Here is a 22,777-nt window from a genome sequence, read left to right as displayed (position 1 = left end):
AGCTTTTGCTTTTTTTTTCTTGATTTATTTCTTTTTCTCTTTACTTTATATTGCTTTGTATTGGTTTTTAATCCGCTGGTTTAAAAAGCTTCAATGACCATGATATGTAAAAATTTATTAAAAAAAGAATAAGACTTCAACCTCGGTCTCCTCAGTTTTAGCCCACATTTTCTCCATTCCACCAGACTACCTGATTTCAGGTGGCAGGCAAAAATGATTTAATTTTTAGGCATTTTAGTTTTTGTTCTGTTTCTCTACACTGAGGCACAGTTACGATTCTGCTTTATGGCCCACAGCTTCTGTTCTGTTTTTATAGGTGTTCCAAGTTTTTTGTTAGCTAAATGTTGTTTGGATATTGAAGTACATGGTATCAGTCAGTGATGGGATTCAAATAATTTAACAACCGGTTCTCTGCCCTAATGATTTCTTCCAAGAGCCACTTCACCAAACTGCTCAGAAAGTTAACAACGGGTTCTCCCGAAGTGGTGCGAACCGGCTGAATCCCATCACTGGTATCAGTGGAGCAAACGTTGAAATCTTAACCTTTGCTTCAGAAGCCGGATGACTACATTGTATCCCCTAATGTAGTCTCTCTCTTCCTCATGCAGGGAACTACTGCCCGATCTGCTTGCACTGTTACGAAGACAATGACTACGAGAGCAAGATGATGCAGTGTGCCAACTGCGACCACTGGGTTCATGCCAAGTGCGAGGGACTTTCAGGTTTGTTGTCTGGAGCAATATGGTTTCGTTCAGGAGGCTGAGCAGGGACAAGCTATTTTGTTGTCCATTCACATTTTGAAGGGAATTAGGGCTAGGCCTAAGATGATGGATCTCATTGTGGTTACATCAAAATCCCTTCCAGACTGGCTTCACTCATTACATTATTACAGGGGTGTCAAACTCAAGGCCTGCGGGCTGGATTCAGCCCACAATGTGGTCGGATCCTACCACTAGACCGCCCTGGTCTCCCCAAGGCAAAGGGGAACCATCAGGCCAGTGTGGCTTCGACCCACTCTACCCAATGGGAAGAGGAAACATGCAGATCGGTGTGTCAAGCTGGCCACGCCCACACAGGTCAAGCACAGCCCTGAATGAATGAAATTGAGTTTGACACCCCTGCACTATTTTTTTTCAAGCAGGGTATTCAACAAGTAGGTTAGATCAGGCAACCTATAAACGGCAGTTTTCAAAGTCGCCGTTCATTTTAGACACGGCATGAAACTTAGCGTCAAATCTGAATCCAGATATTGCAGGTAATCCCCAATTTACGACAGCAATTGAGCCCCAAATGTCTGTTGTTAAGTGAGACATTTGTTAAGCGAGTCTTGCCCCATTTCACAACCTTTCTTGCCATATTTCTTAAGTGAAGCACTGCAGTTGATGATAAGTTAGTAACCCGGTGGTTAAGTGAATAGCAATAGCAATAGCAGTTAGACTTATATACCGCTTCATAGGGCTTTCAGCCCTCTGTAAGTGGTTTACAGAGTCAGCCTGTCACCCCCCCCAACAATCCGGGTCCTCATTTTACCCACCTCGGAAGGATGGAAGGTTGAGTCAACCTTGAGCCGGTGAGATTTGAACAGCCGAACTGCAGAACTGCAGTCAGCTGAAGTAGCCTGCAGTGCTGCACTCTAACCACTGCGCCACCTCGGCTCTATATGGCTTTGCTTATCAGAAGAGGATAACTGATAACTCTTGGGACACCGCAGCAGCCATAAATATAAAGCGGTTGCCAAGCATCTGAATTTCGATTGCACGATCACGGGGATGCTGTGAAAGTCTTAACTCTGAAAAACGGTCATGAGTCACATTTTCCAGCGCCGTTGTAACTTTAAACGGTCACTAAATGAACTGTCGCAAGTCGAGGACTACCTATATGTGGGAAAAACCATCAGTGTTATCAGAAGAGTTGCAGCAGCAGTTATTTTGCTTTGTTTTAGAATTGTGTGCCCTTCATGGTGTTTTCCCCTTTGTGTGTGTGTGTGTTGTGGGGGGGAGCGGTCTCCCCAGCTGGATTTGGTATTGCATAAATGCAGCTTTGTTAAGGCAAGCTTTGTTAAAGCAAGAAGGCGTGAAGAAAAAAAAATGGAGTGTCAATCAGCCTAGGGACGAGCATGAGAGATGTCCTCCTTTCCTGTCTCTTCCAGACGAGGGCTACGAGATCTTGTCTAACTTGCCGGAGAGCGTGGTGTATGCATGCCGACCCTGCTGTGGCAGTGATAAGACCAAGTGGCGAGAGGTCCTTCACTCAGAGCTGCGCAAGGGGCTGCGGCAGGTGCTGCAAGGGTTGCTCAGCTCCAAATGTGTGGCGCCACTGATGCAGTGTGCACAGGTATGGTTTCCAGAGCATCGTGTGGGAGCATTTCTCTATTTTCCTCTCTTTCTTTCCCCAACAAAATGTGGTAAGGCAAAGTGGTGTAGGTGACCAAATGCACTGGCTGCCAATTAGGCAGACATTCTCCCGGGCACTGGGCTAGGGAGGTTAGAGCCCTTGTGAGTGTACAATTTGTTTCTCTGGATCTGCCCAGGGATGGGATTCAGCTGGTTCAGACCGGTTGGGGCGAACCGGATGTTAAAGGTCAGCAGTTTGGAGGTTCGAATCCCTAGCACCGCGTAACAGAGTGAGCTCTCGTTACTTGTCCCAGCTTCTGCCAACCTAGCAGTTGGAAAGCATGTAAAAATGCAAGTAGAAAAATAGGGACCACCTTTGGTGGGAAGGTAACAGTGTTCCCTGCGCCTTCAGCGTTGAGTCATGAGGGCCACATGACCACGGAAATGTCTTCGGACAGCGCTGGCTCTTCGGCTTTGAAACGGAGATGAGCACCGCCCCCTAGAGTCGGGAACGACTAGTGCATATGTGCGAGGGGAACCTTTACCTGTCTCTGATGCTGTTTCCTTATCAGAGCCTTCCAAAGGCTCTGAAGCCGGCCCACAGACTCCCCCTTCATCTCCTCCTCGTCTGACTCTGCAGCTAGCTCTGCTGGCAGCCGACGGGCCACAAGAATTGTCCCAGGAGGGCGTGGCTTATGGTAGAAATTGTAATCCGCATGACAGCAGCACCTTTTCCTCACCTGTTTGCTCTCTGCAGTGCTGTCCGGATGATGGCGTGAAGGTTCACCTCCGGCCCTGCGACCTGCGCACAGTCAACAAGCTCTTTGAACAGGGACATTACTCGTCTGTGGTGAGTGTGGAGAAAAGCATGACGTCCAAGACCCGGAGTGCGGGAGCTACTCGTGACCTCCATTGAGCTTTCTCTCTCTCTGCAGCACAGCTTCAATGAGGACATAGTGGGAGTCCTATTGGGACAAACAGAGGAAGAAGAGGTCACCTTCACTGCAAAGGAACTCTATATTGAGGTACTCCCCTCCCCTGTTGGTGGTGGAAGATGGTCTCTTGAATTCATTTAGTTGACATGAGGATTAAAGTGAGCAGGTATGCATAGAGCAGGGGTTGGCAACCTTAAACACTCAAAGAGCCACGAACCGGAAGGCTCCCCCCCACTTTCCCGGGTTCAATTTTGGAACCAACTGGAAGTCCACTTCCCCCACCATAGAGTCTCCTCCTAGCATGGCATCCTTTTTCCTCTACCTGTCCTAACCGAAAACCCTATCAATTGTGGAGCCGACCAGCAACAGGGAGCCGCAGCAGAGGGATGAAAGAGCCACATGCGGCTGCAGAGCCGCGGGTTGCTGACCCCTGCCATAGACCGTCTGTTCCTTCTTAGCCTCACCTACCTTCTCTCCTATAGTTATGTATAACCTCTGTCAGGGTTAGGCAAACTTCCAGGTTAGAACCACTGTCTGGACTGCATTTCAGGTTTGGAAGTCAGTATCCTGGGTTTGCAAGTTTTTGTCCTAAGTTTGGAATAGAGTTCTTGGTTTGTTCTGCTGCATGGGAACTGCTCCCTGTCTACGTAGCCTTCTGAAGAGCTCTTTGTCTTGTCTTTCCAGCTGATGGGAAAGTATTTCAGTTGGTTTGATGCTCTGGACACAAAGCACTGGACCCGCAACACCTCCCTTCCCAAGTGAGTACTGAGAAGCCAAAATAAGGAAGTCTTTTCCAAAGTCATATTGGGTGATATGGGATCTATCGGACGGGGGCTATTGGAAGCAGAGAGGCCCTTCGTTACCCCATGAAATGAATTCGGTGCACCAAATTAATTGCAGTCCCCCAACCTTTCAGGCTCTGCGGACTGGGGGATGGGGACGGTGGTATTCAGGTGGTTCACACTGGTTCAGGCATACGGGTTGTTAAATACTCCCCCCCCCCCATCTCACACACACACAACTCCGCTATCACAGTGGGTTCTCTGCACTGCAATGGAGAAATGGGCAATGGAACGCTTTCTTTCCTCCTTCCTTTGTGCTGGCTGCTCCGTTGCCCATTTCTCCATCGCATCATCCCCACAATTATTGGCAACCAGCTTGCTTTTGTTTCTATTTAAAAGTTTTATTTTCCATTTTTCATTTTCATACACTCACATATATACTGTGCATAGCCGGCGCCATACAACATTAAACATTAATCGCAGCAATTCCTCTTGTCAACAATACCCAAAAAAATACAAACCCAATATACCTCCTCCACTCTCCATACACTTCTTTCTTCCACCCCCCTCCAACTTTCTATCTTCCCTCCATCATCCCCCTCTACCCTACTTCCCCTCCCCCTCTACCACTCCTCTCTCCCGATCCACTCCCTCCCTTCCTTCTCACCCTCCCTCCCATCCTCTCCCCCGTCCAACCAGCTTGCTTTTGTGACTGGTTGCAGTGTCCCTTGGTCACCTGAACATGCTTTGTTTCTTTCTTGCCATTTTCCAGGAGAAAAAAAAAGTCCATTAGTTAAGCTGGATTTGGAATTGCAACCATGGTGACCCACTTAAAAACTGTCATAATAATGGGTCATAAAACCGAGTCTGGCCACATGGACTTATGATTGCAGTGACCCATCATGACCAAAATTCCAGGCTTAGTTGTGGTTGTGAGTTGAGGACTACCTGTATTTGCCGTGGCTGATTTTGTGTCCCATTCTTCTCTTCCCTTTCATTTCAAATGTTTCTACCTGTCTCCCTAATTCATCTTTCCATTAAAAGTGCAAGTAAAGAACCCAAAGGGGAAATTAAAAAAAGAACAAAGCCCAGATGCAAGAAAAAAAAAAGTTCTATTTTCAGTGCTGAATCTTGCATTTTCCAGGCTACAGTTAAGCAAGATTCCTGAAACCTTTCACCTCTTGCTCACCTGTAACTCTCTTCAATTCCAGTCAGCTTGATCCACAATGAGGGATACGAAGGACAACAGTTGGGGGGCCTAGTGCAACTCTCACCTGTTTGAGAGGGGGGAAAAAACATGTTGGATAGCCTCTGCAGCTTCTGATGGTTTCCTGTTTCCCCCCCCCCCCCCGCTCTTCTGATAGTGGTATGCTTCCCAACGCAGTTCTGCCTCCTTCCTCTGACCACATCTATGCCCAGTGGAGGCAGCCACAAGAGATCAGCTCAACTCACAACAGCCACCTGAGTTCTGTTGGCCCTGAAAACATAGGTAAGGCTTTGATGGTAAGGCCTCAAGGCTCAGGCCTTTTCCCTTTGCTTCCAGACACCTTCAGACCCACAATTGCTAAAGGGGGCTTTCTTCTCACCCCCACATCTCCCCAATACATAAACACTTCCTTCTTTTGAGCCAGATTTCTGTTCAAATACTGCAGAGGTGTCAAACTGGGTTTCTTCCAGGGCCGGATCAGTGTCGTAGGAAGGGGTGGGGAAGCAGAGAGCAGGGAGGGAGACGGATCGATGCCTCCTGCAGCACCCTGCCAACCAAAATAGGGTGTTGGGGGAAAGCTCCCCCTCGCGCCTCGGTTTTGGCCTCTGTGGCCTCCAGCTATACACTGCCGGCCAAAACCAGGCCACCTGAAGGTCCCTCACGGCCCGTTTTCGGCATCCCGTAGCGCTCTGCCAGGCAAAAACTGGCCACTCAGAGGCCTCGTTTTGGCTGGCAGAGGCACCGTGGGCCGGTCCTTTGACATTTCCAGGTCTTCCCATGGGCCAGATTTAAGCACCCTGCAGCCCAGATCCGGCCCAGGGACCTTGAGTTGGGGAATACTGTAATACTGTCTATAGCAGCCTTCTACAATGCAGCCCTCTCCAAAATATTGTTTGTTTGTTAAATTTATTTGCTGCCTGACTCTCCGCGGGGCTACTCTAGTTTGACAAGTCAAAATATTTGAAGGGAAGAAAATGGAAGGAGTGTAAACAGGAGTAAAACAATAGAACCATGAAATAAATAATGAAAAAGGATGCAATGAGGATACATCAAGATGATAACCCAAAAGACGGTTGGATGGAGAGCGCTGCACAAGGGGTGGTGATGGGATGGGGGAGTCTGCCATCAATCGAGCAATCACTTCCACCCTGGAACTGCTCCATTTGGTCATCATCAGGCCAACCAGCAGATGAGCTGGATTACAAACTTTCCACCCAGCACAATCAATCAGAAGTAATAGTAATAGTTTTACTTTATTGCCGTTGCACCTTGTACAACAAAATTAAGTGCCATCTTCTGTTTTTCAGCCTATTTCTCCTTGTTTCTATTGCCCTGTACCGTCTGCCAAATGGTAATAGTTAAAAAAAAGGCGCCCAGGATGAGATGGATCTTTAAGAATGTTTTAAACTTTTTTAAGACAGCGGAAGCTATAAAGCTCTTCCAAAGTGGGGAGAGGGCAACCAATGATCCTCTGGGCAATGATGTTAACCCTCTAGAGCACTGTCCTATCTGTCACTGTGCAGAGTTACTGCAGAATTACAGAGTTACTGACAGAGTTAATCTGTGAAGAGTGTGAGAGTTACCATCTGGCATATTAGAAGGGCAGAAGGCTGGCCTTTCTGATTTTACCAGGAGATATTCTGGCGTTCTTTCTGTGGCATAAATATGCTGTCTCCTCTTTGAGGATCTCCTGTGCTCTGAGGAAATGTTAGAGCGATTGTAAGGAATGGAGATAAAGGAATGGAGTGGCTCAGTGGCTAAGACACTGAGCTTGTCTTAGACAAGAAAGGTCGGCAGTTCAGTGGTCCGCGTAATGGAGTGAGCTCCCGTTACTTGTCCCAGCTTCTGCCAACCTAGCAGTTCAAAAGCATGTAAAAATGCAAGTAGAAAAATAGGAAACCACCTTTGGTGGGAAGGTAACAGCGTCCCGTGCACCGTCTACGTTTAGTCATGCCGACCATATGACCACGGAGACATCTTCGGAGAGCGCTGGCTCTTTGGCTTTGAAACGGAGATGGGCACCGCCCCCTAGAGTCAGGAATGACTAGCCCGCATGTGCGGAGGGGGAACCTTTACCTTTTAGGGACCAGAGATCAAAAGCCAATGTTTTTCTTTCTTTCTCCTTGCAGCTGGGAAAGATCCAGAGCATGTCCCTCCGCAGCAGCTGTTGGCGGACCCTGAGGATAAGAGGCAGTGCGCTCTCTGCCTTCAGTTTGGAGATGCTCCTTCCAAGGTAAAAGTGGTCCTGCCGGGTCATCCCTAAGTCCTCGGCTCTTGAAATGGCCAACCTCAGGATGTCCTACAAGAACTGTAGATCAGCGATTCTCAATGTCTATGGAGATTCTCAGTCCTCCCAAGTCATGGTTGTCCCACAGGACCTTTTTTCAAGAGAGCAACTGGACTCTCTTTGTTTTTCTTTGAGGGCGTTTCGCTTCTCCTCCAAGAAGCTGCTTCAGCTCTGACTCATTCTTCGCCTCCTTTCCCCACCATCCAGTCAGAGCTGAAGAAACTTCTTGGAGGAGAAGCAAAACGTCTTCCAAAGAAAAACCAGGAAGTCCAGTTGCCTCTTGAAAAAAAAAAAACCACTTTTGGGATGGTGACTCTCATGTATTCTTCACCTTTTCTGGCCACGAACCCCTCGAGACTTAAGATTTAAAACATAACATTCCTTCAGGTCTTTGCACTCCCCCCCCCCTGTGATGGCATCGTGCCCCCCCTCCCCTCGGGGTCTGCAGACCACAGGTTGAGGATCACTAGTGTAGATGTGCTACCTCAAATCACTCCTCCCACAACTGGTCATGTGCCATAGCATGCCAGCTCTGAACCTGAAGATCGTCATTGTCGGAAAGAACCGCTGCATATTAGCATCCCTTGAACTCCATAAACAGCATTTGGAATTTAAAAATAAAATAGGTGATGGGGTACTATTTGATTAGCTGCTACATCATGGTCTGTTGTACAAGCCATAATGCCCAGATTTACACATAAACGTAAGACCTTGACTAGCCACCACAGTTGAGCCCGACATTTCTTTCTAAGCGAGACAGTTGTTAAGGGAATGTTGCCCCGTTTTGTGACCTTTCTTGCCACGGTTGGTAAGTGAATCACTGCAGTTGTTGAGTTAGTAACACAATGGTTAAATGAATCTGGTTTCCCCTTTGACGTTGCTGGTCTGGAAAAGGGGATCACATGACCCCCCCCCAGGGGACTACAACCGTCATAAATATGAACCAGTTGCCAAGCATCTGAATTTGGATCATAGGTAGGTAGCAATGGCAGTGGTGAAACTCAAACTTTTTAAACTACTTGGTGAGTGTGGCAAGAGAAGAAGGATACTGCAAAATCTCCATTCCCACCCGACTCGGGGGCCAGCCAGAGGTGGTATTTGCCCGTTCTCCGAACTGCTCAAAATTTCTGCTACCGGTTCTCCAGAACCTGTTAGAACCTGCTGAATTTCACCCCTGTGCAATGGTCCTTAGTATGAAAAACACTCATAAGTCATTTTTTTCTCAGTGTGGTTGTACCTTTGAACGGACTTTATAAGTTAGGGGTGTCAAACTCGATTTCATTGAGGGCCGTATCAGGGTTGTGTTTGACCTCGGAAGGGGGGGGGGGCAATCGGGGGCATGGCCAGTTCAACATCACTCGTGTTGTGGGCACCTGTGGTGGCTCTGCCACCTAAAACAGGCTCCCACACTCCATTTTCGATTGTGACAGCTTCCTGCCACCACCTGCCAGCGAAAACAGAGCTCCGTTTTCACTGGGAGAGGCACCGTGGGCCAGTCCTTCACTGTTTCCAGGGCAGCCCCACCGGCCAGATCTAAGCACCCCATGGGCCGACTCTGGCCCGCGGGCTTTGAGTTTGACACCCCTGTTGTAAGTTGAGGGCTAACAGTAATGCTAGGCAATCAACCACAATGGGATTCGCAAACCGTATTAAATTAGAACCAAACACGCATCCCCTCTCCTCCAAATCCCTTCTCTCTAGGACGCAGGGAGGCTGCTGTACATTGGCCAAAACGAATGGACTCATGTCAACTGCGCCATCTGGTCAGCAGAGGTCTTTGAAGAGAACGATGGCTCCTTGAAGAACGTACATGCTGCTGTGGCTCGGGGCCGGCAGATGGTGAGTTTGGGTCATTCCTGCTCTCCCCTCTCTGCTCTCCCCTCTTATTTGAAGGAGGAGCAAGAATAGGCCCCCTCCAGAGGAAGCACACCTTGAAAACATTGTTGGTTCTTATTGCAGATCACTTTTATCAGTCCATCCTGGCACATTTTGTACAGGATGTCAGTGTTATAATGTGAATTCTTGCGCCAGAGATGGGAGGGGTGGCCTCAAAACCAGAATTGTTATTAATATGATGAATACAGCAATAAATATGTGGGTTATGATTGTTCAAAAATAACTGTATCCAGATCACACACTGTCCCGTGGAATTTGAATGTTATATACTGTGTTTTTTGGACTATAAGATGCATCTTTTTGTCTCCCAAAAGAGGGTGAAAATATCTGTGCGTCTTATAGACCGAATATTGCCGAAGCCCCACCTGCCCGCTGGACATTTTTTGGACTCTGCACGCCCTGTTTTCAAGCCTTTTTTGGCCTGCTTTTGAGGCTTTTTCAGCCCGTTTTTGAGGGGGGGGTTACACATTTTTTAGGCTTTTTCGGCTCATTTTCAAGGCTTTTTGGGGCCATTTTTGACGCTTTGGTGGGGAGCTGAAAAAAGCATAAAAAACGGGCTAAAAAAAGCCTAAAAACGGGTAGAAAGATGGGTGGAAAAGTGCCGAAAAAAGGTCCCCCAAAAAGGGCTGAAAATGCGGCATGCGGAGACCAAAGCCTTTTTCGTTGTTGTTTTCCTTTTCTCAATTTAGATGCTTCTTATAGTCAGGTGCATCTTATAATCCGAAAAAATACGGTATATAAAGTAAATAAAACAAGGGGAAATAAGAGCCAAGGTGGCGCAGTGGTTAAATGCAGCACTGCAGGCTACTGCTAGATCAGCAGTTCAGCGGTTCAAATCTCACCGGCTCAGGGTTGACTCAGCCTTCCATCCTTCCGAGGACCCAGATTGTTGGGGGCAATATGCTGACTCTCTGTAAACCGCTTAGAGAGGGCTGAAAGCCCTATGAAGCGGTATATAAGTCTACTGCTATTGCTATTGCTATAAATAAAACCCAGAATTGTTATTATGTTAGATCTGTTGTTCATACCAGATGTTCCATGTCGGGTAACACTGTAGCATCCCAGCGGCTGATGCTGCTGGAAGATCTGCTCCGGGTTCCAGCCGGGGTGCTGATGTCAATTCTGCCTGAGCCCCAAAGACTCAAAAGTGGGTCAGAACAAATGTGCAGTTATGTCCAAGGCAGCAAAAGCAAAACTTGCACCTTCTGGGAAACCATTTTGAATCCTTCTATTTTCAGAGTCCTGACACGGCAATATTAATCTGAAAGAGAAGTTGAGGAGGCCAATGGCCCCCAACCTTTTGGGCCTCCGTTTCCGTGGAGATAATGTTTTTCCACAGACCAGAGGGGACATGGTTTCACATGTTGCCTGCATCCTGTGGATGGGGTTTCACTTGTTTGCGTGGCCCAATTCCTGGCATGCTGCAGACCGGGGGTTGGGGACCTCTGGAGTAAACTACAACAAGGGCCCCCAACCTGTGGGCCGCAGCCTACTACTGGGCTATGGGCTCTTTGCAACTGGAGTGTGCTTGCAGCGGGCAGTACGCGCTTGTGGTCTGGCACATGCGCTTGCAACCCCACTTGTGGTCGTAGCGGGTTCTAGCACTTGCACTCCACTTGCGCCTGCAGTACGCACGTGCGCCTGCCGCTCACACAAATGAAGCTGTGTGCACACATTTGCTCCTCCACGCAAAACCATCCCCTCTCCCCTCCTCTGCACTGGGCCATCAACCCAGAAAGGTTGGGGAACGCTGGACTACGAGAGTGCCATACCTACTTTTTGTAGCTGATTGGGCTCGCTTAATGATGTGGGAGAGATCGTAGGGAAGGGAGAGCATGGCAAGCACAAGAATTGGGTGCTTATATGTCTTGTTAGCACAGTACAAAAAATAATTAGATGACAGCAGCAAACTCAAGTAGTTTTGGGCTGCTGTAAGTGACATGGCCCACCCTCCTTAACCTAAACCTCCCCCTCCTCTCTCCCTCTCCCTCTCTTTCCCTCTCCCTCTCTCTATCCCTCCCCCCTCTCTCCCTCCCCTTCCCTCCCTCTCTCTCTCCCCTTCCCTCCCTCTCTCTCTCCCCTTCCCTCCCTCTCTCTCTCCCCTTCCCTCCCTCTCTCTCCCCCTCCCTCTCTCCCTCCCTCTCTCTCCCTCTCTCTCTCTCCCTCCCTCCCTCACCCTCTCTCTCTCTCCCTCCCTCCCTCACCCTCTCTCTCCCTCACTCACTCTCTCTCCCCCCCTCCCTCCATCCCTCCCCCCCCTCTCTTTTTTCCCCTGCTCTAGCGCTGTGAGCACTGTCAACGCACCGGGGCCACGGTGGGCTGCTGCCTCTCTGCCTGTCTCAGTAATTACCACTTCATGTGTGCCCGCCTCTGCCATTGTACTTTCCAGGAGGACAAAAAAGTTTTCTGCCAGAAGCACGTTGACCTCCTGGATGGAACGGTAAAAGGGGACGGGAGGGAGAAGGGGGTGCAGGAGAATTGCCAGGGGGAGGAGTGGACAATGCAGGAGTTTCCATGAATGCTGGGATGAAAAGGTCATGGCTGGGAGAATTTCATCGCTCCTGGCTTTTGAATGCCGGAGGAGTGAGCTGGGTTTTCTATAGGTGTGCAATCTGCAAAGAATGTGGCGTGTGTGTGTGTGTGTATACATCTTCCGGTGACACAATTATGAATGAGCACTGTGTGAAGCTGTCCATTCTGCCTGCCCTCTAGGAGATCGTCGCTGAAGATGGGTTTGATGTCCTACGGAGGGTCTATGTCGACTTTGAGGGAATCAGCTTCAAGAGGAAATTCATGGTGGGCCTGGAGCCGGATACCATCCACATGATGATAGGTACTTGAGGGGAGGCGAACGAGCAGCGGTGGGCTAAGGAAGCATTGGGATCCAGGGTAGATGAGTAGATTACATCTCCCATAAGGTGGAGGTTCTTGTGGTGGACGTGGGAATGAATTTAAGGGCTGAGGAGTAAAGAGGACCTGATCTGGAAATGTCCCTGCAGCCCTCAGGTTCATGCCTCCTCCTCTGGCAGTGCTCATCCTCGGATTGCGTGGAAGCAAAATGGGGCCATACCTGAGAGCATTGCATGGTGAAGGAGGTGCCATGTGTTTCCAAAAGAACAGGTTCTCCTCCCTAGTAGTACTTTTTTTCCCCCCCACATGGAAATGAATGGGAGCAGTTTATGGACACTGGTTCACATCACTGGAATGCGAATTAAACCTGGTCTTGGTGGCTTCTGTGGGAAGGCCTGGGTGAGAATATTAAAGAAAACGTTCCCTCCAAGCGCTGCATCGACAGCTACCTTTGTGTCTAGGTGGGCCCTGGTGGGGCAGTGGTTAGAATGCAGTATTGCAGGCATACTCTGCTCACTGCCAGGAGTTCAATCTTGACCGGCTCACGGTTGATTCTGCCTTCCGTCCTTCCGATGTTGGTAAAATGAGGACCCAGATTGTTGTGGGGGGCAAGAGGCTGACCGTGTAAACCGCTTAGAGCCGGGATGGCGAACCAATGGCACGCATGCGAGAAGTGGCATGCAGAGCCATCTCTCCGGGCATGCCAGCAGTGCTCTTCTGGGTTCTGGTGGGCACATGCGCTCTGGCCAGCTGGTCTTCGCATGCACAGGAGCACTGGAACCTGGAAGAGCAGCTCCCTGGTGCGCATGCACACCCTGGGAAACTGAGCTTCTGGTTTCTGACATGTGCACTGGCCAGCTGGTCTTTGCGTGCCCATGCGCTCCAGAAATCGGGAGACCAGCTTCCCAGTGAGCGCATGCACGCCACGGAGCTGCTCTTCTGGCTTCCAGTGCTCTCCCCCCCCTTCATGTGTCTCCCGTTTCGGCACTCAATGCTGAAAAGTTTCGCCAACACTGGCTTAGAGAGGGCTGTAAAACACTGTGAAGCGGTATATAAGTCTTAAGTGCTACTACTACTAGTATCTAGAGAAGTATCTTCTCTGGAGCCAACCTTCCTCAATGATGGAATAGCATTCTGAAGGTCCTCCATATTGTTTCGGGATAAAATATTCTCATTTGGGCTTTTAAAATGACTCTATTTTTTTAGCCAAGAGCGTGCTTGAGTCCCTCTTGATTTTACTTCTAAGTGGTTTGGCACTTATAATATTTTATCCGTTTTTAAATTTGTCGTCTCTCCTGAAATCTCTTTTTAGACCGTAATAGTCTCACAAACAGAATATCCCCCAAATATTGTAAATAAACAAATAGATCCCTTTAAATACCTGCCTGACATTATACCCCCTTCACCCCTTGCTTTCAGTTCTCGGCTACCCAGAATTATTTTGCAGGTGGATTTTGTTTCGTCTTTGTGGATGTGGATTAAATTCAGGTTGCTAGTTGGGAATGTGAGTGGGGAGGAGGGATTGGTGGGCCCCTATGGCATATGGTGAGAGGCTAACTCAACCTCCGTCTTGGCATCTTTGGATAAGGCTGGGATGCTCCCTGGTCTTCACCCGCCCTTGAGAGTCTCTCCCAATACGTGCAGGCAATGTTGAGTAGCATGGCAGGGGGCTCCGACTCTGTTGAAGACGGCTTCCTATGTTCTTTTTGCAGGAAGGGCTGTAGCTCAGTGATAGAGCAGCTGATTTGCATGCAGAAAGTCCCAAGTTCAGTCCCATCAAATCTCCAGGTAGGGCTGGGAAAGTCCCCTGCCTGACACCTTGGAGAGCTTCTGCCAGTCAGAATAGACGAGACGAAGCTCGAGAAACAAGTGGTCTGACTCTCCCACCAGGCAGCTGCTTTCTCTCTTCGTATTGGCCCCGCAGCATTTTACCGCTATGGCTAGTCTGAGGTAGAAAGCTCTCGCCCGTCCTTCTCATCCTGCCCACCCGCCCCCATTTATTTCCATGGGCCACCACCCACCGGGACATTCTTGGGGGCGAGCCCCATGGAAAACCACAGAGACTCCCACAGTAGAATTTCACAGGGACTTTTGCCCAGTTGGTGAAGCGTGCCAGATCTTCTCCTGTTCCGGCAAGCCTTGACGGCTTCCCAAATCTTGTCTTTGCTGCCAGGCTCCATGAAGATTGATAGTTTGGGGATGCTGACGGACTTGTCCGAATGCGAGGGGCGGCTTTTACCTGTCGGCTACCAGTGAGTATCCACTTCTGAGTTGTTGGTTGTAGTGTCACGTTCCTTTCTTGAGTGGGATCCTAGAGAGCCAGAGGGAGGCGGTGGCTCAGTGGCTAACACGCTGAGCTTGTCGATCAGAAAGGTCGGCAGTTTGGCGGTTTGAATCCCTAGCGTCGCGTAACGGAGCGAGCTCCCGTTACTTGTCCCAGCTCCTGCCAACCTAGCAGTTCAAAAGCACGTAAAAATGCAAGTAGAAAAATAGGAACCACCTTTGGTGGGAAGGGAACAGCGCTCCGTGCATTTAGTCATGCCGGCCACATGACCACGGAGACGTCTTTGGACAGCGCTGGCTCTTCGGCTTCGAAACAGAGATGAGCACTGCCCCCTAGAGTCGGGAACAACTAGCACATACTGTATGTGCGAAGGGAACCTTTACCTTTAGAGAGCCAGAATTTTGCAATAGTGGCAAATATATGTAGCTCAGTGTAGGATGAGGGCGAAGGTTCGTTCTCTGAGCTTGTGGGTTTGTTTCCACACGTTTCGTTACCAGGCTAGGTAACATCTTGAGTTTAGGAGATCTCTTAAACTCAAGATGTTACCTCAGCCACAATTTTGACACCGGGTTATATGTGGTCACATCACTCTGTTTTAGGACAGTTTTGCAAAAAACTACCATTTAACTTGGCTTCCTTAACAACTGCATGTTTGTTTAACGACTGCCGCAACAAACATCCTAAAATCAGGTCGGTCTCCTGACCAATCCCTTTTATGACCATGATGGGTATACTCCATTTTGGTCATAACTCGAGGATTACCTGTATAGGAAATGTGTAAGTCCAAGATTATTATTTTTTAATTCTGCCCCTTGCAGTTTTGTGGCATGTTGGAGATCTTTATTTTTTTCTAAAGCACTTTAAGCTTGCCTTAGAACTTAAAACGAGCTTAAGGCTCGATTATCATCTTTAATAATTTTGCAGGATCTTTAAAAATTATTTTCTCTAATAGAAACAAGTGAAGGGGGGGAATATTCGTGTATACACTTTATAATAATAAAAGTAATAACACAATACAACATGGAATAATTGAATGACAATGGACTGTAATCTAATATAAATGTGTATTATTGCTAGAAATATATGAGCGGACTGAATGTAATAATTATGATTAATTTCATTAGTTCTGTTTGTATTAGAATGTGTGACACCCAGGTGCCGCACTTTTCACGCATCCATTTGATATATTTTTTTAAAAAATAAAAAACTTGGGGAGGGGATTATTTTCTTTCTCTCCTGATGATAGGAAACCTTGCTACAAAATTTAAGCAATACCGTGTTTCCCCGAAAATAAGTCAGGATCTTATTTTCTTTTGACACCCCACCCCCAAAATAAGCACTTGGCCTTATTTTTGGGGAGGTCTTATTATTTTGGAGGTGCAGGAGGTGGCAAGCGTGGTCACCTCATGGCTGCTGCTGTGAGGGAGGTCTTATTTTAGCGCATGCGCTCAAAAGCCTGATTGGGCTTATTATCTGGGGAGGTCTTATTTTCAGGGAAACAGGGTAGTATTTAGGGATTGTTTTTTGGGGGGGGGGTTCATAGGTTGCCCACTTCTCTATCAGAAAGGTGCCTGATTCCTAGGCCACCTGCTGGTTAGAGTAAAAGGTACAGAGATCCTTTGCTTCCTTCTGGACATATCCCCATCAGGTGTTCCAGATTATATTGGAGCACAGTGGATGCCCGTAAGCGGTGTGGATATACATGCCGGGTCATGGAGTATCGGCCAAAGCTGAGCCAAGAAGAGCCGGATGCCTCAGGAATGCAGGAAGAGAACCACACAATTGTGCACAGCCCTGCTGCCCCTTTGGGTAAGTCTGGTCTGAGCCTTTTTTTCCGAGACTTTTTTCTTTTGCATTTGACTTTTCCATCTCATGCAGAAATGTGACAGAGATTTTTCTGCATCCCTTAATGTCCTCCTTAATGGGGGGGGGGGGGGAACAGAGGGTTGGAGTCAGTTCAACAAACTCATTGGATAGTCCTGCAGACCTTCTACCTCCTAGAGTTCTCAAACCTGAGAACTTCTAAGTTGTCTTATTGGACTGTCCCTTCTCATCCTCCTTAATGTTGTGGCCGGCCAGCCGCCAGCAAAGCTGGCAACAGATTCGGACAGTGTAGAGGTTGGGGAGGATCATGGGCCAGTCCTGGAGTCTGGGAAGGCTCTGTGTCAGAGATAGAGGGGGGGAGCAGAGCCATATGCCAGTTATCAGCTGCCTTCAGAGTCAGACCTCAGAGAGGCAGACGAACAGCTGGAGCCTATTCCCAGTGTGCAGAGATGAAGGGAACAGCTAAAGAACAAGGGTCGACTTGGGCGTAAGGCCACAGGTGGATGAAGAATGGCCCCTCCCAGAGGAAATAAAAGAGGAGCAAAAGGGGAGGGGAGTTTGCAGAAGACAATTAGTTCGCTTAATTGGTTTGCAGATAATCAGCCTGGCAGCTCTCCAAGCCAGATAAAGTCTGTGACTGTAAATCCTCCCTTGAAAGACTTTGCTGGATGTGAATGAGCAGAATTCACAGTCAATTAATAAAGGGGTTTTTGTCGGGAGCAGTCTCTACACCTCATCAGCCAGATCTTTGAGTGGCATCATAAATCTGGAGGTTTATTATCTTGAACTTACAAGTAATATGTCACTCATAAGAGTCTGGTTAAGGTCCTTACCCCTTTCGGGCCCCTGGGTTCCACTGCGTCTGGCTTCTACTTCTGACATGTTCTCTGTTTTCAGACCCTAACCTCAGAGACAAGCCACTTCAGGAGGCCCCTTCTCCTGTACCATCACTGGAGCGCCACTCTCCAGCCCAGAACCCAGGACCTCTGCCACCTCCAGAGCCTGCTGTCTCCAAGCCTAAACCTCTCACTGGAGCTCGCATCAAAGTGCCCAACTACTCTCCCACCCGCCGGCCCCTAAGCGGGGTGTCGTCCCGCCCGTTGCCTTCTCCCGGTGAGTACTTGGCAGTCCACATCCATAGCGTGTGGATCACGCATTTAAAAATCAAGGCTTGGCTCTGGCACCAACTCCTGGGTCAGACCAATTCACAGAGAAGTCGCCTAGCAGTGGTGGGGTCTCTTTTCCCTTTTTAGTTTTCTGATTGAGCCACAATGTTTGTTTGTTTGTTTGTTGGATTTATATGCCACCATTCTCCCAAAGGACTCAGGGCGGCATACAACATTAAAAAAACAACGCATATTACAAAAGTTAAAAAGAAAATTAGATAGAGTATCCAAAAACAAACCCAATTAATATTAACAATAACATTTAAAAAATTAGATTAAAATTAGCAATTAAATCAATCATTTATTTTATTTTGTTCAGGCCAGGCCGGCTTTCTGGAAAAGGCAACTTTTTAGGGTGTGTCGGAAGGACTGGTGGTCGGGGATTATACGAAGCTCCGAGGGGAGCTCATTCCAGAGGGAAGGCGCTCCCACAGAGAAGGCTCTCCCCCTGGGGGTGGCTAGCCGACACTGTCTGGCCAACGGCACCTTGAGGAGGCCAACTCTGTGGGATCGCACTGGACGGTGGGAGGCTACTGGTGGCAGTGACTTGGATTTATTTTATTGTATTAGACCAGGGGTCACCAACCTTTTGGACCTCATGGATCACTAATTTCATTATTTTAAGTCCCGCAGACTACTAATATGGTTTTTTAAAAGGATAAATAGTGTTTAGTGCATTATAAAAATGCAAATAATTTTTCTGCGGACCATCAAAATTTCTTCACGGACCACCGGTTGGTAACTGCTGTGTTAAACTACAATCCAGGGTTGATTGCATGTGAAACACAACGTTAGGCTCAACCCATCTCCAACTGTGGAAGGGATGGCAGAACCTGGAGGTGGAGCGAAAAGGGGGATCAGCCTAGAATCCCTACATAGCTGTAAGAGAACTAAGTCCAACCCTTCGCTGTTGAGCAGTGGTGAAATTCAATTTTTTTTACTACCGGTTCTGTGGGTATGGCTTGGTGGGCGTGGCAGGGGAAGGATATTGCAATCTCTCCATTCCCACCCCACTCTGGGGCCAGCCAGAGGTGGTATTTGCCAGTTCTCCGAACTACTCGAAATTTCTGCTACCAGTTCTCCAGAACCTGCTGGATTTCACTTCTGCTGTTGACCCTTTTCTAACTCTGAGCAGTGTCACACAGGCGCCTTGTAAATGCTACTATAAATGTCCCCACTTCAGTGTGGGGAAGAGTTGAAAACTGGGGTGATAGGTTGGGGGTTTGTACCCACAGCATATTCCTGACCAGGAGAGATCCCAGCAGCCAATGCATGTTTGCTCTTCTTAACACCTCCTTTTTTTTCTTTTTCCCTCCCCTTTTCTGCAGGAAGCGCATCATCCATGTCCCATCATATCTTGACTGTGGGTGACCCTGACTTCCCTCCTCCACGCCGCACACAACGCCTCAGCCCCATGTCACCTAGCAGCAACCCTCGCCCCCGCCGGTCCCCTCTCCCACCCCAGGCCCCTGCTAGCAGGACTAGCCCCCCCAGCACCTCTCTCAGGGCAATGCCACCCCTCCCAGACTACCCCACGGCTGGGAATGGCTTCAGGCATCCTTCTACCTCAGCCGGGTGTGACGAGCAGCGGCCCATAGCTACCTCACCCCCACCCTCTTCCCCCCCTGTGCCGCCAGAGTTGGCCTTTGAGCTCAATGTCTCTGACTTGGAATTTGACGACAGCCTTCTGGATGAGCCTTTCCAGGAAGAAGAGTTGGGAGGGCCACGGACATGTCCCCCTTCACCCAACCTGGGCCTGCCCCAGTTAGATGGGCTGGGCGACGGCGAGAGTGAGGAGGAAGGAGAGGCCGACCGCTACTTCCGCTTCCCGCGTACAGTGGTGACCCGAGACCCACCTCTGCCACCTTACCCGCTGGATCTCCCGCTGCCCCATATCCACCAGCTGGATGGCATAGACGATGGCACTGATAGTGAGGCGGACGCGACGGGAGGACACCCTTCCACCAAGGGCAAGCAGCCCGAGCCAAGGGTCGAGCGAGAGCTGGCCGGCCCCACTCCAGCTCCAGAGGACTTGCCCTCGGACATTGTGGACTTTGTGCTGAAGAATATGGATGCCCCTGAGAGCAAGGCCAGCCCACCTACTTGCCTCAGCCCAATGCCACTGCCACCGGCACCGCCTACCTCTGCCAGCCTCAACGGCACTGAGCCAGCCCATCCCAGCCCTGCTCCCGATCTAGCTCCAACCTTAACCCTCGGTTGCGCCCAAGTGCCCCCCATCCCTGAAGTGACGACAGTGCTGGCACCCGAGGCACAAAAGCCCAATTCCAGAATCATTCTGGTGAACAAGCTGGCCCAGGTGTGCATGAAAGTTCAAGGCGAGGAAAGCCCATTGGCCACTCAAGACGGGGAGCAGGCTTTCAAACCAAACCCCACGCCGATCTCCGCTGCTCCCAACCTGGGCACGGTCATTCTGCGGGCACCTCTGGGCCTGGCTCCTAACCCCTTGCCCACCTGGACAATCCGGGGCCCGGTACTTAGCATGGTACCCATGATGAACGTCGTGGGCACCACATCTCAGGCTGTTGGCGGTGGGCAGTTGGCACTGAGTACCCCAGCTCTGGTGACGCCTTCCCTGGGCCTCCCGCAGACGTGTCTTCTCCAGCCTGTCGCCATGAATTCCGGTGTGCTTAGTATTCCTGGTTTGGTGTCATTGCCCGGCCCTCGCCCAGCCATCCGGGTCAAGAGAGTTTCCACCTTTGTCGGGAATGTGCCTGTCAAGAAGATAAAAATGGACGGAGTTAATGACGAGGAGCCCCCTCCCCCTGTATCCCCAACAGTTACTCCTGATCACTTGGCAAACAATTGCATTTCCGGCAGTATAATAGGCCCTGGGTAAGTATAGGCACCTTAGCTATTCCTTTTTTCTTCCTCCCATGTTAATTACATACTGTGTTTCCACGAAAATGCCACCTACCCTAAAAGTAAGTCCTAGCTTGATTTTTACATGTGTGCCCAAGATAAGCCCTACACCCAAAATAAGCCCTAATTAAGACCCCCACCTACTCCAGGGTGCACGGGTAAAAATTAAGCTAGTGGGATTTGGGTGGGGGGGGAAGCTGCCCTTCTACTTATCTTCGGACAGTTGCAGTCAGGCTTTGCACACCTCGATGCCTGCCTTGCTGATACATTTCTTCTGAAGCTGGCAAGACTTTCCAAAGGCCTCTGCAGCTGATCACAGAGCTCCGGATCGATCTGGAGTTCTGTTATCGGATGCAGAGGCCTTCCGGAAAGCCTTGCCAACTGCAGAAAAGTTCCCGAAGGCCTCTGACAGCAAAAAGGAGACTGGCAGTGATGCGCACAAGTGTGATAAGTCAGTGGACGATATCCTCCACCACCACCTTCCTCGACCATAAGACCTGGTGCCTTGGCAACTATTAAGACTTGTGGGCTTCAACTCGCAACTGGCTGGGGAACTCTGGGAGTTGAAGTCCCCAATCTTAAACATGCCTGTGAACGTCCCTGGTCTAGACATTATCATTTTAATATAGATGGAAGAGTGTTGGATTATTTTTTTTGCAGTTCCATCTAAAGTTATCCCCATTCTAAAGCCAGATTTCCGTACATAATGGTTTTTCTTTGAGATATTAAGTATTCTGCCACAATCCCAAAATAACACCAGACAAAGCCATTCTGCACATCATAATCTTGAGGTTTGGTGGTTCTCAAGGTGGAGATGGGTGGAGAAAACTTGGATTCAGAAATAGATACCAGTGAATAACGCCCATCCTACCAGCTTGGAATGTTTTCTGGTTTCTTCCTTGTTTTGTAGCTCCAGTTCTATGGAATGAGAATAAATCAGTAGTTTTGTAGGATTTTAAAAAAGTACTAGTGTGAGAAAGCTGGTGATTTGGGGGGGGGGGGGGGGTGCAGATTCCACCAGAGTCTTGGTGGCACAGTGATTAGAATGCAGTATTGCAGGCTAACTGTGCCCACTGCCAGGAGTTCAATCCTGAGCCTTCCACCTTTCCAAGCTTGGTAAAATGAGGAGCCAGATTGTTGGGGGCAATAGGCTGACTCTGTAAACCACTTAAGAGAGGGCTGTAAAGCAGTATGAAGTGGTATATAAGTATAAGTGCTATTGCTGTTAGCTTTTACACTCAGCTGGTTTGAGGGCATAGTTTATCTCAATCCAAAAGGCAGCTAACTGCACAAATAACATTAAAAGATAAGAACAGGATAGAAATACAAAGAGTAGCTTAGACTTAATTGTAGGTGCTTTCCTTGGCAGAGGTGGGGTTGCTGTTCAGCTCTATGCTTTCTTGATGATTTGGGAATCTAGAACATTTTCAATCCAATTTGACACTCGTGGCGCCAAAGTAGCTTTTATTGACCTGATAGGTCACTTATGTTGTTGGGGCGGGGCAGGAGCAGCAGCAGGGACCAATGGAAACATAGAGCTCATCCTGGATTGCTTGGAGATTTTCATTCATGGTGTCATTTATGCTTCCGAGTTGTGTCTGGAAAGCCAAAAATTGCACAACTGCTTTCTTTGACTTCTAGGGTGGGTTTCACTGTCTTTCTTTGGACCACCTGCTCATCTCTTTGGCTTTGCACTAAATGTCCCACAAAACCCCAACTCGGTATTTTTTTAAAAAAAAAATATTGGCGTGAAGCTCCAACTTGAGGATTTTATTACGTGGCTTTACAGCTTATCATAAATGGTCTTGGGGAATTTTGGGTAAGAGAACCTATCTATGTTTTATATTAGTAAAGAGAATGTCACAATATAAAGCCGTTTTGAAACATCGGGGTGGGGAGGAATGCAGCAAACCCCAATTCCCAGTCACCTTGATCTCTCTGAGTCAGCAACTGGGTGTTCGGGAGTCTTAGTTGCTCGCAGCTGCATGATTGGCTGAAAATAGCTGCACCCTCAGTCACCTTCGGTATCAGCAGCTTTGCAGAAATCTCTACATCGCATTGGTTTCCTCCCGCACAAGTGCCTACAGGTAGTCCTCGACTTACGACCACAATTGAGCCCAGAATTCACGTTGCTAAGCGAGAAATTTGTCAAGTGAGTTTTGGCCACATTGAACGACTTTTCTGGCCACTCTTCTTAGAAGTGAATCACCGCAGTTGTTCAGCTGGCAACGCGGTTATGAAGGGAAATCGGGCTTCACCTTGACTTTGCTTGTCGCAAAAGGAGATCCCACGACCCCAGGACGCTGCGACCTTTGTAATATGAACCATTTGCC

The 22,777-nt window shown here is 48.8% G+C and overlaps 1 protein-coding gene across 1 annotated transcript in view; it reads left to right on the top strand.

The window, feature by feature from the left end:
* The window catches only part of KMT2B (lysine methyltransferase 2B), a 77,165-nt gene that overhangs the window by 44,217 nt on the left and 10,171 nt on the right, over positions 1 to 22,777 (top strand). The window contains 14 exon segments of the mRNA XM_032227095.1: positions 609 to 722; positions 2,150 to 2,334; positions 3,091 to 3,183; positions 3,269 to 3,358; positions 3,953 to 4,026; positions 5,415 to 5,539; positions 7,387 to 7,490; positions 9,246 to 9,383; positions 11,722 to 11,880; positions 12,153 to 12,273; positions 14,464 to 14,542; positions 16,223 to 16,383; positions 17,296 to 17,511; positions 18,893 to 20,417. Of these exon segments, the coding sequence (XP_032082986.1) occupies positions 609 to 722; positions 2,150 to 2,334; positions 3,091 to 3,183; positions 3,269 to 3,358; positions 3,953 to 4,026; positions 5,415 to 5,539; positions 7,387 to 7,490; positions 9,246 to 9,383; positions 11,722 to 11,880; positions 12,153 to 12,273; positions 14,464 to 14,542; positions 16,223 to 16,383; positions 17,296 to 17,511; positions 18,893 to 20,417 (3,184 nt within the window).

This window comes from Thamnophis elegans, chromosome 12 (assembly GCF_009769535.1).
Source record: "Thamnophis elegans isolate rThaEle1 chromosome 12, rThaEle1.pri, whole genome shotgun sequence".
Lineage (NCBI taxonomy): Eukaryota > Metazoa > Chordata > Lepidosauria > Squamata > Colubridae > Thamnophis > Thamnophis elegans.
Note: the sequence above shows the minus strand (reverse complement) of the source record. Positions and strands in the feature narration are given on the sequence as shown.